Source organism: Cynoglossus semilaevis, chromosome 13 (assembly GCF_000523025.1).
Source record: "Cynoglossus semilaevis isolate Cse_v1.0 chromosome 13, Cse_v1.0, whole genome shotgun sequence".
In the NCBI taxonomy this organism is placed as follows: domain Eukaryota; kingdom Metazoa; phylum Chordata; class Actinopteri; order Pleuronectiformes; family Cynoglossidae; genus Cynoglossus; species Cynoglossus semilaevis.
Window position 1 is genome coordinate 2,167,405 of NC_024319.1, and position 12,571 is coordinate 2,179,975.

General features: G+C 44.3%; 2 protein-coding genes across 2 annotated transcripts in view; both read right to left on the minus strand.

Annotated features, from left to right (window-relative positions):
• Nucleotides 1–1,234, minus strand: part of nppcl (natriuretic peptide C-like) — a 6,192-nt gene extending 4,958 nt beyond the window's left edge. Inside the window, exons 1-2 of the mRNA XM_008322752.3 lie at nt 1,012–1,234; nt 160–310 (exon numbers count right to left, since the gene is read on the minus strand). Of these exons, the coding sequence (XP_008320974.1) occupies nt 160–258 (99 nt within the window). The 5' untranslated portion in view covers nt 259–310; nt 1,012–1,234. The remainder of the gene's footprint in view (nt 1–159; nt 311–1,011) is intronic.
• Nucleotides 1,235–2,395: 1,161 nt separating this feature from the next.
• Nucleotides 2,396–12,571, minus strand: part of ncapd2 (non-SMC condensin I complex, subunit D2) — a 14,997-nt gene continuing 4,821 nt past the window's right edge. Inside the window, 18 exon segments of the mRNA XM_025061712.1 lie at nt 2,396–2,685; nt 2,820–2,939; nt 3,206–3,371; nt 3,458–3,641; nt 4,200–4,280; nt 4,432–4,526; nt 4,620–4,797; nt 6,269–6,424; nt 6,572–6,695; nt 6,817–6,928; nt 7,835–7,995; nt 8,094–8,309; nt 8,648–8,723; nt 9,058–9,190; nt 10,480–10,616; nt 10,735–10,819; nt 11,384–11,843; nt 12,488–12,571. Of these exon segments, the coding sequence (XP_024917480.1) occupies nt 2,603–2,685; nt 2,820–2,939; nt 3,206–3,371; nt 3,458–3,641; nt 4,200–4,280; nt 4,432–4,526; nt 4,620–4,797; nt 6,269–6,424; nt 6,572–6,695; nt 6,817–6,928; nt 7,835–7,995; nt 8,094–8,309; nt 8,648–8,723; nt 9,058–9,190; nt 10,480–10,616; nt 10,735–10,819; nt 11,384–11,843; nt 12,488–12,571 (2,651 nt within the window). The 3' untranslated portion in view covers nt 2,396–2,602.

Consider the following 12,571-nt stretch of genomic DNA (forward strand, 5'->3'; position numbering starts at 1 on the left):
CTAATTCACACACAGATACATTACATTACCCTGCCTTCACCCCCCCCCCCCGACCACCCACTGCACCCCCCCATGTCCACCATTCAAACCATTTGATTCATCCTCAATCCATTCATCTGTTTCCTCTCACCCCCCTCCCCCACTTCCTCCCCCTCATACCTGCACAGCATCAGTGGAGGGATGCAGAGCGCGCGCCTCAGAGACGTCCAGAGGTTTGAGGAGGAAGAGAGCGGCGCAGAGCAGCACAGGACACAGCATGGCAGCGGAGGAGGAGACGGAGGAGCAGCAGGAGAATCTGGAAACACAGCAGCTGCCAGGGAGAGAGGGGGAGACAGAGGGGGAGACAGAGGGGGAGAGAAGGAGGAAAGTGATGAAAAATGATTCACACAAAGGGAAAAAATATTTAATAAAAAAAAACGATCCTGAGTCGTATCTGCAGCAGTTTTAGGGAAAAGAAAAACAACAACAGAGATGCCAAAGTAATTGATTGTTAAAATGACATTCTTCACAAATGACATTTGAATATATATATAAATATATATGTATATATTTGCAGTTCAAAATAAAATCATTACATCTGTTAAAAATCATCAAAATACAAAATATTTTTCCATTAGATGTTAATTTTCTCAGATCTGTTTACGAAGCAGTTGCAACAATTAAACCGTTTGACACTTAATAATATTATACATATATATATATATTTATATTTATAACACTCAACCCTAACACTCAACCCTAACCCATCTGTGACTGGTCCTCTAATTGGAGAGAAATAAAACTTGGTAGTTGATATAATTAACATGAACTAAAAACTAAACATTTCAGTAATGGTAAAAAGATAAATCTGTAAACATTTCTTTTAAAAAAAAATTAAATAAATCAGAATTTAAACATTTTTAAAAAGACAAAAGTCTCTCTTCAACATCTGTCTCAAACTCAAACGACATTTAAAATAAAACTAAAGTTTTTGTCCGGCTCTGGTTCTGAGGTGAAGATGCGAGCGCTCACCTGAGGTCGGACTCGGAGGGTCTTCAGCCTTCTACAGAATCTGCTCCATCTCACACTCTTTTGGGCTCGGAGCTCGTCCTCTCACTTGGTGGCACCTGCCTGGAGCATCACTATCTCTCCCCCTGACTCCTCCCACTCCTCGCTCAGTGACGGAGGCGAGGGGACGATCTCTCTCCTCTTCTCAAAGCTGGATGGATGTTGAGGCATCAGCAGAAAAGCTGCGGCGCTTTTTTTTTGAGGGGGGGGCAATCAATCACCCCTCCCCCCATACCACCCCCCCAGCCCACCTTTTCTTTGAGGTGATGTCATCATGTTGGGCTGTGATTGTCATTGTCAAGGAGATGGTGTGTACTGGACCACACACCTGTACCACACAGTGACCACGTCAAGGTCAGAGGTCAGCGTCAGTGTTTTCACACTTTTTTTTTTTGGTGCTCCTCAGCCTCCTTCTCTCCCCTTTGTGTCGGTGCTGGTTCCCAGCATGCCCTGTCCTGCCGTCTCTGTGGGCTAAGTTACAGTCTGTCAGTGCCATCTGCTCCCTTTACCCCCCGTCGCCAGATTACAACAGCAGCAGCAGTGGGGGCGGGGGGGCAGGGGGGCATCCAACACACGGACCTTCGACAGCCCCCACTTATTTCAAGTAAATAAACCCCTGTAATTAGACTGGAGCTGTGACTCATGTCAGTCTAATGACACGTGCACTGATGAACCGAAGTGGCGCTGACGTCTGATTGGCCGCAGAGCCGCGTTCACGACTGCAGAGTTTTTGTGGTTTAAATTCAGATGAACTCCAGCGTCTGGTCCTCGGTGAGTGTTTTTACATAACATCACATACAAAAATCCCCTCATCTTTTTGGAGAGAGTGTGTGGGAGAAGGAGTGGGCGAGGAGGACAGATTAGTGATGGGGAGCGGAGGGAGGGAGGAAGGGAGGGAGGGAGGAGGTTAATCTACTGTACAAGTGTGGAGCAGAGGAGGAGCAAAAGTAAGTGGGAGAGGAGCAGAGGAGGAGAGGAGCCTACAAAGGAGATTGATTACAGGAGAACCGAGGAGGAGGAGGTCTGGGAAACGACAAATGTGTCAGACAGAACAAGAGGAGATGAGGAGGAGGAGGAGGGAGCAGGTTCTTCCTCCTCTTCATCTCCTCATATCCATGTGATGACACTGCTGTGGTGAAGAAGACAAAAATGAAAGTGCAGCAGTAACCCTGTCCGCAGCAGCTGTGACGGCCGTTAAACACCGCTGTCCAAACACCGCGCACAAAAAAAACGCTGCTCGTAAAGATCGGCTAAATTCACTGGACACCTCTGGGCCCACGCCCCGCCCCCTGCCCCACATTGGCCCGTGTCCACCAGGGTCTGTGAGTGACAGCTCAGAATCAGGCGGCCGTGTCGACACGATGGTTTATTAGAAACATGTGACAGATGTGAGCCAATCACAGTCGACCGACAGCAACAGGTAAGAAAAAAAAAATTTTTTAAATTTAAATGCTTCGAAAAAGCCCTCCCCTCCCTCAACACCCCCTACCCCCCATTTAAAGAAAGGATTAAAAAAATAAAATAGATAAAAACATACAAACAAACAATAATAAAATTAGTTTCTGAGGCGAGTTCGTCTGGAGGTGCGGGCGATGGGCGTGGTCACTTTAGGCGTCTCGCTCTCTGCCATGACAGCATCTGAGGGAAACAGTTCAATCACATAATTAGATATTTTCACAGATTTTTTTTTTGAGTATTGCAAGGCCAGTTGCAATACTCAATACTGTCAGTAGTGGTCACTGCTGTTGTGAAAGTTTCCCGTCAGAACTCACCGTCTTCATCTTCCTCCTCATCACTGCTGAAGGTGATCACTGGTTTCTTGGACCGACGAGTATTTTGTGGAGTCACAAAACTGTCATCGCTGCATCGAGAAGTTGAAGGTTTGGGTTGACCTGAGAGGAACATGAGGTCGGTTTGTTTACATCATCACAGCTCCACACACCTGATAAATGTCTCCGTTCTAGGTCGGTTTGTTTACATCATCACAGCTGCCACACAAACCGGTTTCTGTCTCTTTATCTTTAAATTGCGGGGCCTTCATGTAACCATAGCAACAGTTGGAGCGTCAATTTTGTCTGATATTTAGTCTTTTAAACTAACTAAGTTGATACGTTAATATGCCCCTCCCCCTTTGAGTCGTAGCCATTAAACCACCGACCTCTTCTGCTTTTGGCGCGGCCGCGGGCGGGCAGCGGCGTCCGCAGGGCCGGCATCTCGGACGATCCGCTTTTCTGGTTCTCCTCCTCGTTCTCGGGGCTTTCCACGTTCTCCAGCCCCCGCGTGTGAACGGCCGTCAGCAGCTTTTCAAACTCTTCCACCTGGGCCTTGTTTTAAAGAAGCAAAGATGATTAAACATGGGGGGCGGGGGCAGGACAGGGTCAAAAACAGACAAACATACACGATGTTCCACCTTGAACTGGAGCTTGGCGCCGCGGCGGAGCTTGGCCACGATGGACATCAGAGGTTGGTAAACGCCGGGCTCCGTCAACTTGTCGCTGTAACACTCCCAACATTCCTGCAGCCTCTTGAAGCCGCGTTCGCACATGGAGAGCAGAGACAGGGACACGGCCAAGTCGCACCACTGCCGCTCCGTCCTGGGGAGGGAAGTACGAGGGTATGAAGGTATGTGAAGAGCACGGAGACGTCGGCGTCCTCGCTGTAAACCTCATTTAGCTCTTAGCTCCTGACTGAGGCTCTGCGGTGGTCTTTGGACCAAATCTCATTTTCTGGGAAGCTCAAACATCTAAATTCACTTTGCCATTGTGTGTAATCTAAAATGCCCTTCCTGTGGGCACCGGAGTACGGCTGGATTATGAGTCAGAGGAGGACTGAAGCCCCGCAGAGCCGCCCCTTCTCCACCGCTTCTTTTGGCTCCGCAAAAAGACAGTTTCCATGACAAAAAGCTGGGGAGACATCAGGCCGTAGGTGACGGATGAACTGAACTGTGAACTATCTGTAATTGTCCGTCCCTCCTCGCCCACTAATTACCTCACACACCCACATCTGTGCTGTGCACAAATGATGCACGAAACACTGAGGCGGGAAACAATAGATGGAAGAAAAGAAAAAAATGAAAAAAGAAAAGAGTAGAAAAACCAGAGGTGGAGGTCGACGGTGTGACGACTGGTAATAGCAGGGTTGGATGTACTCACTTGGCAGTCCTGAAGCGCTGACACAGTTTCTCTACCAGAGACTCCGTCTGCCGCTCTTTGGTGATGTACGAGAACAGCTGCCTGAACGCACACACACAAAAGAAACAGAGGTGGAACAAAGCTCTGGGTTTGTTTTTCAATTCTTTTTTTTTTTTTTTATAGACACCACTTTTTAAACACACGCTGAATTGTTCCCAACAGTGAAGAGACTGAAGCCTGAGCTCCAACCTACTTCATGATGGTGTTGAAGTCCTCTGCACTCATGCCTCTCTCTGGATCAGACAGGCGACTGATGATGTCTGGGAGAAGGTTGTAGATGGCGTTGTCCTGATGGACGACAGAGACCAGGGAGTCAGAACCCGTCCAATTAGTCCTGCACCACAAAGATCTGTCTGTGTGTGTGTGTGTGTGTGTGTGTACCTTGGTGGACAACTCATTGAAGAAGTTCAGTGCCAGGCTGGTGATGTGGGGCTCGGGGTCAATTAGCAGCACCGCCATCTCACTGACTTGACCTTTGACCTTCAGAACATCCTTCAGCACCAGCTGAGTAAGAACCGTCACGGCCGTCTGCCTCACTGAGGGCACCTCATCGCTGAGCCTGAGGAGGGGGGAAAAGGGGCAAAAAAATTTTTTTTAAACTATATACAAAATAAAAATCATATCTTGAACCTCCTCCCTACACCCCTCAAAAAAAAAATTAATAAATAAATTTGTGACTTCAGTGTAAAGAACAATCATGATAAAATCGTAATGTGAAAATATATATATATAAAAATATATATATACTGTACATATAAAAAGAGTTTTTTTTTTTACAAAAGTGAAAAAACAATCAAACCCCATTTCAAACTGACAGTCGAGGCTTCATCTGAAAAAACAATAGGTGTGGACAGGAAGTGACACAGCCAATCAGATGTCATTCTTGGAGCATAAAAAAAAAAAACCACCGCAGAACAAAAGAAACTCATTAGCGTCCCTGGTCCCTGCCACGGAGCAGGACTCCTGGCAGAGGATCAGACGACACGTACATGGTCCTCGTACATACCAGTACAAGGACTCGGCACAGTGAGGAACGGGGTAATTAATTCCTAATGCCCTTATCAGGCGGCTGCAGGACGGCAGCTGTGAGACGACTGATTCCTCAGGGCGCAGGAGACAATTAAAGGAACGCTGCAAAAATACTTATCAGGGAGAAAACACCGGGGAGGGGGGGGGAGCGACGCATTATGAAGAGAACAAAATGTTTCACCCCCCCTCAAAAAAAAAACAACTCATTGTGAGAGTCATCAATCATAGTAAAAAACTGCACTTCTTCAGAAGAAGGAGCTTCAGCTTCAGCCTTGACTACAGGGAACCTGGGTAACAGGTGCAGAACAACACTGAAAACAAACCTGTACCTTTTGTATTAAATGTTAGTGGTGTAAGAAATTATGGATAAACCTGAACTGATTTTCCTACTTTTAAATCATTCAAAAAAAAAAAAACTCAATTCATCGATGTTCCTACAGCGTCACAATATATCACCATATCGTATCGTCGCCCTTGTATGGCCACACCCTGGTCTTAGCCACACCAAAGCCCCTCCCCAGTTCACCAGGGCTGGATCTCCACCCTGGTCAGTTCCCATAGCAACCACAGAGGGCAGAATATCAGTGCCATTACAGATCCTCTCAAAGTTTGCCTTGCAAATTCTTTATTTTTAAAGAAATCAAAAAGCGAAGCTGAAAGTTAACTTTCTCCCCCCCTCCCTCCCATTATGTCGCTCGGTGGAGCAGTGTGACAGCCCCAACACATCAGTGGCTGAAAACACCAACTCGCTCCGACACGGTGGTGGGATCTGAATGTGGATGGTTTTAAGTTTACACGCCTCAGAGAAGTGCTGGCTGGGATTAGACGTCAGTTAAAGTCCACCCACTCACAGCTTCTCCTTCATCAGCTGCAGCGTGTTTCTCTATATGCTCCAAGTCTATAGATATTATGACACTGTTTAGGCAGTTATGAAGAGATTAATTAGTGAAGACAAATAACCATCTGGATCGACGATCTGACCAGAATCAGAGACCAAATACCTGGCGTAGAGGTTCTGTGTCCACGGCTCCAAGATGTTAGGGAATCGAACAGTCAGGTCTCCCAGGGCTATGACAGCGTTAGCCCTGACAACTGGGAAAGAAGTTCGCTCCAGGACTGTGAACAGGAGGCGGATGTTCTTCTCACACACAGATGGGCTGAAAAAATACAAAGAGTTATATTTACAGCTAGAAAATATCAGTTTTTATATACATATAAAAGAGCTCCCTTTGAAATTTATTATTATTATTATTTATCGTTTATTTTGTATTTTTTTAATTGCCCCCCTCCCCCCTGTGATATACCTGATCATCATGTACTGAGAGAGTGCCAGACAGGCAGCAGTGGTGAGCTGTTGGTGGGAGAAGCGTCCTGGGGAGCTGCACACTTTCACCAGCAGGGGCAGAAATGCACTCAGCAGGTTTTCCTCTAACAGACAAAAGAAATGAGACGTCAAAGTGGAGGCACGAAAAAAAACAAAAACCCACTGCAGGAGATTCTATCCTATAACCAGATCCAGGATGTTGTACTAGTAAATATTTTTAATTACCAGCCAGTAGTTCAGTCTCACAGATCTTTCTGATGAGTTCGGCCTCCGTGTCCTCTGCTGAAGCCCCCACTAACCCCAGCTCCTCCTCCATCGCGCTCTCGTTAGCTGCTTGCTGCAGAAAGACAGGAAGGTTTGATGAAAACATTGTTCAGGTTTTCAGGAGGAACGTCCACGTGACGTGTGAAAATGATATTCACCGTCCAAAGTTGAATATTTTATACATTTGAAGACTGACATGAAGAAGAGTTGAGGTTAAATTCTTCTTCTTCAGCAGAAGTGTAACTTAAAATGTTTAGGTTCAGAACTTCCATGTCAACATAGTGATGAATGTTTTATGAAACGTCACAACTTCATTATTATTATTATTACAGAACATATTTTTTGTTTTATGCCATTTAACCCCCGTGCCTTCACTTATCGTGGGAGAATAAAAAAATAAAATCCAAAAATACTCATTAAGGCAACATTTATCTTCCAGTTTCCTGATGGGCTGAACGTCAATCATCTGACTGTGTCATTAAAATGAATGTCATCAAGTCACCCCCCGCTGGGATCCGGTGTAATTGTCACCGTGTTTTGACAAATGTGAATCATTTAACTCGCTGTATCTGCAGGAAACAGGCGACGACAGGCAACGACTCGTAAACTTCAGTTGATTTTTTTTCTACAGCCATAAACAATCAAGTGACACCTGCTGATTACCAGTTAGTTTTTCTTTTTTAATCATCTTCATCAAGACGATTCCAAATAACTTTCATTGAGGACACAAAAAAAATGTTTATTTTAACATCAATAACCAATAATTTTCCTCCTTCAGACCAGTGTCTATACATAAGTTATTTTTAGACTAAATTATTCTGATTCAACATTTGGTCTGATAACTGACAGTTAATGAACAACCACACTGTCACTACCTAGATCTAAATTGTAGGTTTACTTTCAGGTTGGAAGAACAAACAATTACCCAGCATGCAACAGAAGATCAGTTAGCAGGGCACAGACGTTGAGTGTTCTCTACCTTGGCTTTGCTGGACGGTTCTTTTTCTTTCTCCTTCCTCTCCTCAGACTCCCCTCTTCTCCTGCGCAGCTCGGTGCTCACGCTGCGCTCCAGGTGGGACACCTGCCAGAAGGCCACGCTGCCGCACAGCGCCAAGAGCTGGGCCAGACACACGCAGCTGACTGACAGAAGCAAAGAGAGGAAAAAAAAAAATATATATCAACCTTCAGGTTATCATGATTTAAGTAATAATAAAAATAAATAATAATAAAACACTCACCCTGTTCACCCTGCTCGTTGGTCTCTTGAGAACCCTCTTGTACCTGGTCTGGTTCTCTGTTGCCCTCCCCACCTTCAGCAATCTGGTCCAATAAGAGGCGAGCGCTGCGCTGCAGCAGCCTGGAGCACAGCTGGTCTGGAGATTCAGCCAAGAAGTAGATGAGACGAACAGCCTGTTCCATGAAGCTCTGCCAGTACGGGTCCTCCATCACCACACCTGGAGCAAGTATCAACAGACGTCAGACAAGGTAGAAGCTGTTAGTGGGAGCAATGCTGTTCTATTTGAACATCAGTTCCTAACTCTGGAACAGAGGGATCTACATTTGGAATCACTAGAGAAGAAAGAAAAGAACAAGAACATGAACCAACACCAGGACTGGGAATTGGGGAGAAAAAAAAAAATCAATAACTGATCAATGACTGAGGAGATTGATATGGGATCAGAAGAGGAGATAGTGATATTTCAGTGTATCCATATTTTCTTACCACCCTAGTATAAGCAGAAATGGACCAAATGGGTCAAAGCTCGGCCGAGGGTAAGTTTGTTTTCGTTACCTTCAGAGATGGCCTGTGTGAGGCAGGTGAAGAGCTGATGGTCCTGAGAAAGTCTGAATGGAGCTCCTTTTGATTGCTGGTTAAAATACAGACATGTTGTATTTACTACAAAACCTAAATTAATACAAACTACATTGAAAAGTACAAAACTTCCAGAAACAAAACAAAAAATAAAAGTAAATTAGCAACTCCTTAACTGGTAGAAGAAAATTAAATCACGAGATATTGACAGCACAGGCTACTTAACATGAGAGTTTTATATCTCAGACAAAAACACTGAAACATGCTTTTAGGGTCCATAATTATGTGAAACCCATTTACAGCCAGAATCATGAATAATCAATGACATTCTAACAATGTCAACACCACTGCTGCAGAGTCCATTAAGGCCTTTAATTACGAGTTCTCACCCTGACGTGGTCAGTGATAGTACAGATGGTTATGACTGTGTCTCTGGCCAGGAGGAAGTCTTCCGTTACTTTTTCTCCCAGGGAGACAGAACACAGAGTGTCCAGATTGCTGAGAACCACCTCCCTCTCCGCCCTGTGGGGGGGTATTCACACACACACACACACACACACGTTTGACACATTTAAATTGGTACAATTTACAGCCCTGGTAAAAAAGAGCATGAAATGATGCAGGGAACGGTAATAACATCTCTGCCCTGTTCAACCCTGACTGCTGCGTGCCGGCCTTGGCAGCGCTGGGCTGCTGCACTGATAATGCATGTAGGAGGACGGTTTAGGAAAAGCACACAGACACACACACGAACACACACATACAGCAGATTTAATATGTTGTGAAAGTTGCCTGCTGGAATGCAGAGAGGGAGCAGTGTGGGTGGACTGCAGATAGTCTCTGTTCGCCTGTTCATTCCTTATAGCTGTGGCACTCTTTGAGGTAGGTTGAGGGAAGGACACACACACACACACAAACGTATATATAAATGTACTGGCGGGGAGCCTAGCTACGGTCGTGACTTTGATTACAACGGAGAGAGTCCGAGGCTGAGCCTGTGTTCTGACTAATGAGAGGATTTGCTGAATGTCAAGTAGTTCAGAAAAAAAAAAAAAAAAAACAATGAAAAAAAGAAGAGGGGGGAAAAAAAAAAAAAAAAAAAGTATCGTGCACAATCTGAGATTTATAGATCGACAAGTATCAAAATCAGTAGTATATATTTTGATATGCAACAAACATTTGTTGGAGCTGTGTATTGTCGAGAATGTGGCGATACGATACACGTCACAATACGTGGCACCGATACGATATATTGCGATACTATTAGCATGACGATGTATTGAGTTGTTTTCAAACAAAAATATAATTAAAAGCAAAACAAAGTCAAAGCCATGACTTATTGCATGATAATTGTTACTAAGCTAACTGTTAACTACCTCACCAGGTCAGACCTGCGTCACCTTCCTGCAAATATTTTTCTACATTAACTAGATATAAAATTACACACCAACTAGGAGCCAATTGAACTGAAGCTCTTGATTTTTTTTCTTTTCACAAATCCTTCACTGAAGCAGCTGCAGTTCCGTCTGCACTTGTTAATGAAGGTCAAGTGTTGGTTCCTTTATTACTTACGTCCTTCAAAAACACTTAAGAAGTAATTGATCATGAAGGCCGTGACAGTGGCAGATGAGATATTGTTTGACCCCAGGAGAAAAGTGAGAAAATTGAAACATGATATGAACACGAGGAAAAACGTAAAAACATGAGGAAACGCCTGAACGACACTGTGACGTAGAGCCTCCATTAAACTTCAGTTTAATTACAGTCTGACGTGTTTTCTCAGCAGCACGCGGTCTCGGTGTCGGTCTTACCGTGCAGCCATGCCCAGCAGTAACACGGCGGCTCTCTTGTGTAGAGTGGAAGTCTCACGTTTTCCCGTGAACCTCTCCCACAGGACCTGGATGACCGTGGTCTGGAGACTGCTGCCACTGCCGAAGAACTCCTGCACCTGAAAGGTGTAGGTGGTTTGGTGACCGGGGTGAGAAACTCAGGTACAAAAACAAATCTATCTGGTATTTTTACCGTTATTCACAGAAATAAGTTGTAAAAAAACAAAAGTCACTCACTATTTCCTCCAGACACTGGATTGTTCCCAGGGACGCATCGACCATCAGCTCTGAGAGACTGTCCACCAGAGTCTGGGCTTTCACTCTGTCGAGATATATTTAAAAATATATATATATTTTTTATTTAAAAAGCATTATTAAATAAACTTCCTATATGAATATCCTTTATTCACTGGGAGCCATTTTAATTCTTGCTCCAGTAAGTACTTGGAATTTACTTTTTTGTTTGAGGGAGAAATCTGTTATTTAATACAAACTTTATTTTGAAAAATCTCCAGAATATATAACTACTAAATCGACCCTTCATACAGTCACCAAAAAAAAAAACAAACTTCAGATCAGTTCTGTTGTGACAGAAACAACTGAATTAAAGAGCTGAAAACCAGACTTAGTTCTGAATACACTGATGTCTGTTCTCAGGTCTACCACCTAGTGGACAGGTGAGGAGTTTACACCTCACCAAGTCACATGATGAACCAATCAGATAGTTCCATTTGGTTCAATCAATGTAACTTCTTTTCCTTTCAGCTTTGTCCCTTTTTTTCCTCTAGGCGTTGCCACAGCGAATCATTGATTTCCATAATAATAATAATAACAACAAATAAATAAATATACTTTTACTAGTATAGAAAACCAGTTTGTACCAGACCTGACGGTGTCTCCTTGAGGGTTCAGGTACAGCCGTCTGTAGGCCTGAACAACAGCATCTTTGATGGCCGTGTCAGTGGACCAGACCAGTGGTAACATCTTCCTGACTCCACTGACAGAGTTGGCGACACCGAACTCACACACCGTCACACAGAACTGCACAGTCCATAGGACCACTAAAACACACACACACACACACTTCATGTGATAGATGTCTAACAAAGAGACAGTGTAGACTGGACCATGTGACCATCTGGTACCTGAGGTGGTCTTCCAATACAGCATGGTGTTGATAACAGAAATGGCTCTCTCCACCTGCAGAGCAAAGGTTTCTGTATCCTTCAGATACTGCACCAGCATCTGCTGCTTCTTCAGCTCCACATCCTCCCCCTCTTTTTCCGGCTCTTTCTGTGGGGTAGGCGGCAGGTTCTGGCTGAGCTCAGCGGCGTCCTCATCAGAGCCTGGGGAGAAAAAGAGAGGACACAAAAAGAGAGAGCCACACGAGGTTAGGAAATTTAGAAATCTCAGGGAGGAAAATAAAAACGCTCAAAAATAAATTATACATTTTTAAACAACACTTCATTTAGAGCCTGATTACAGATAATTGTCTGAGGATGATCTCTGCTGCAGGGCTTTTAGTTTAAGTGCAGCAGCTACATTTACATTAAGGTAGGGGTGTGTGTGTGTGTGAAATCATTATGCAGACTGTGCTGGTGGGGTCAGTGACCGTACTGGTGTTCCAGCATCAGCCAAACTTGTTATGACATTTTAAATTCACAGGTCAACGAGACAAAAATATGTACTTTATTTACAAAGACAGGACAAAACTTTTACTTTCGTTGTAATATTCCAAAAAGATTCCTCATCTGTGGAGTTTTCTCATTTTTTGCTCCCTGGACTTAGGGTGTGTATTGGCAAGAATCTGATGATATGATGTGAATCACGATATGATATATCAATACTATAGATACGACACTGGAACAGAGGGATCTACATTTGGAATACCATCTCATTTGCTCTAAAGAACCCCCCACCCCCCTACTGGGGGGAACCCAGTATTGCCTGCAATAAGAACAAAGGGCTCTTCAGATGAGAATGTACTCACCTTTGAAAATCAGTGCCAGTGTTTCCATTAGTGACTCAGGTGTGAGAGTGGACAGAGATGAAAACCTCTCAGACTCTGGGAAGC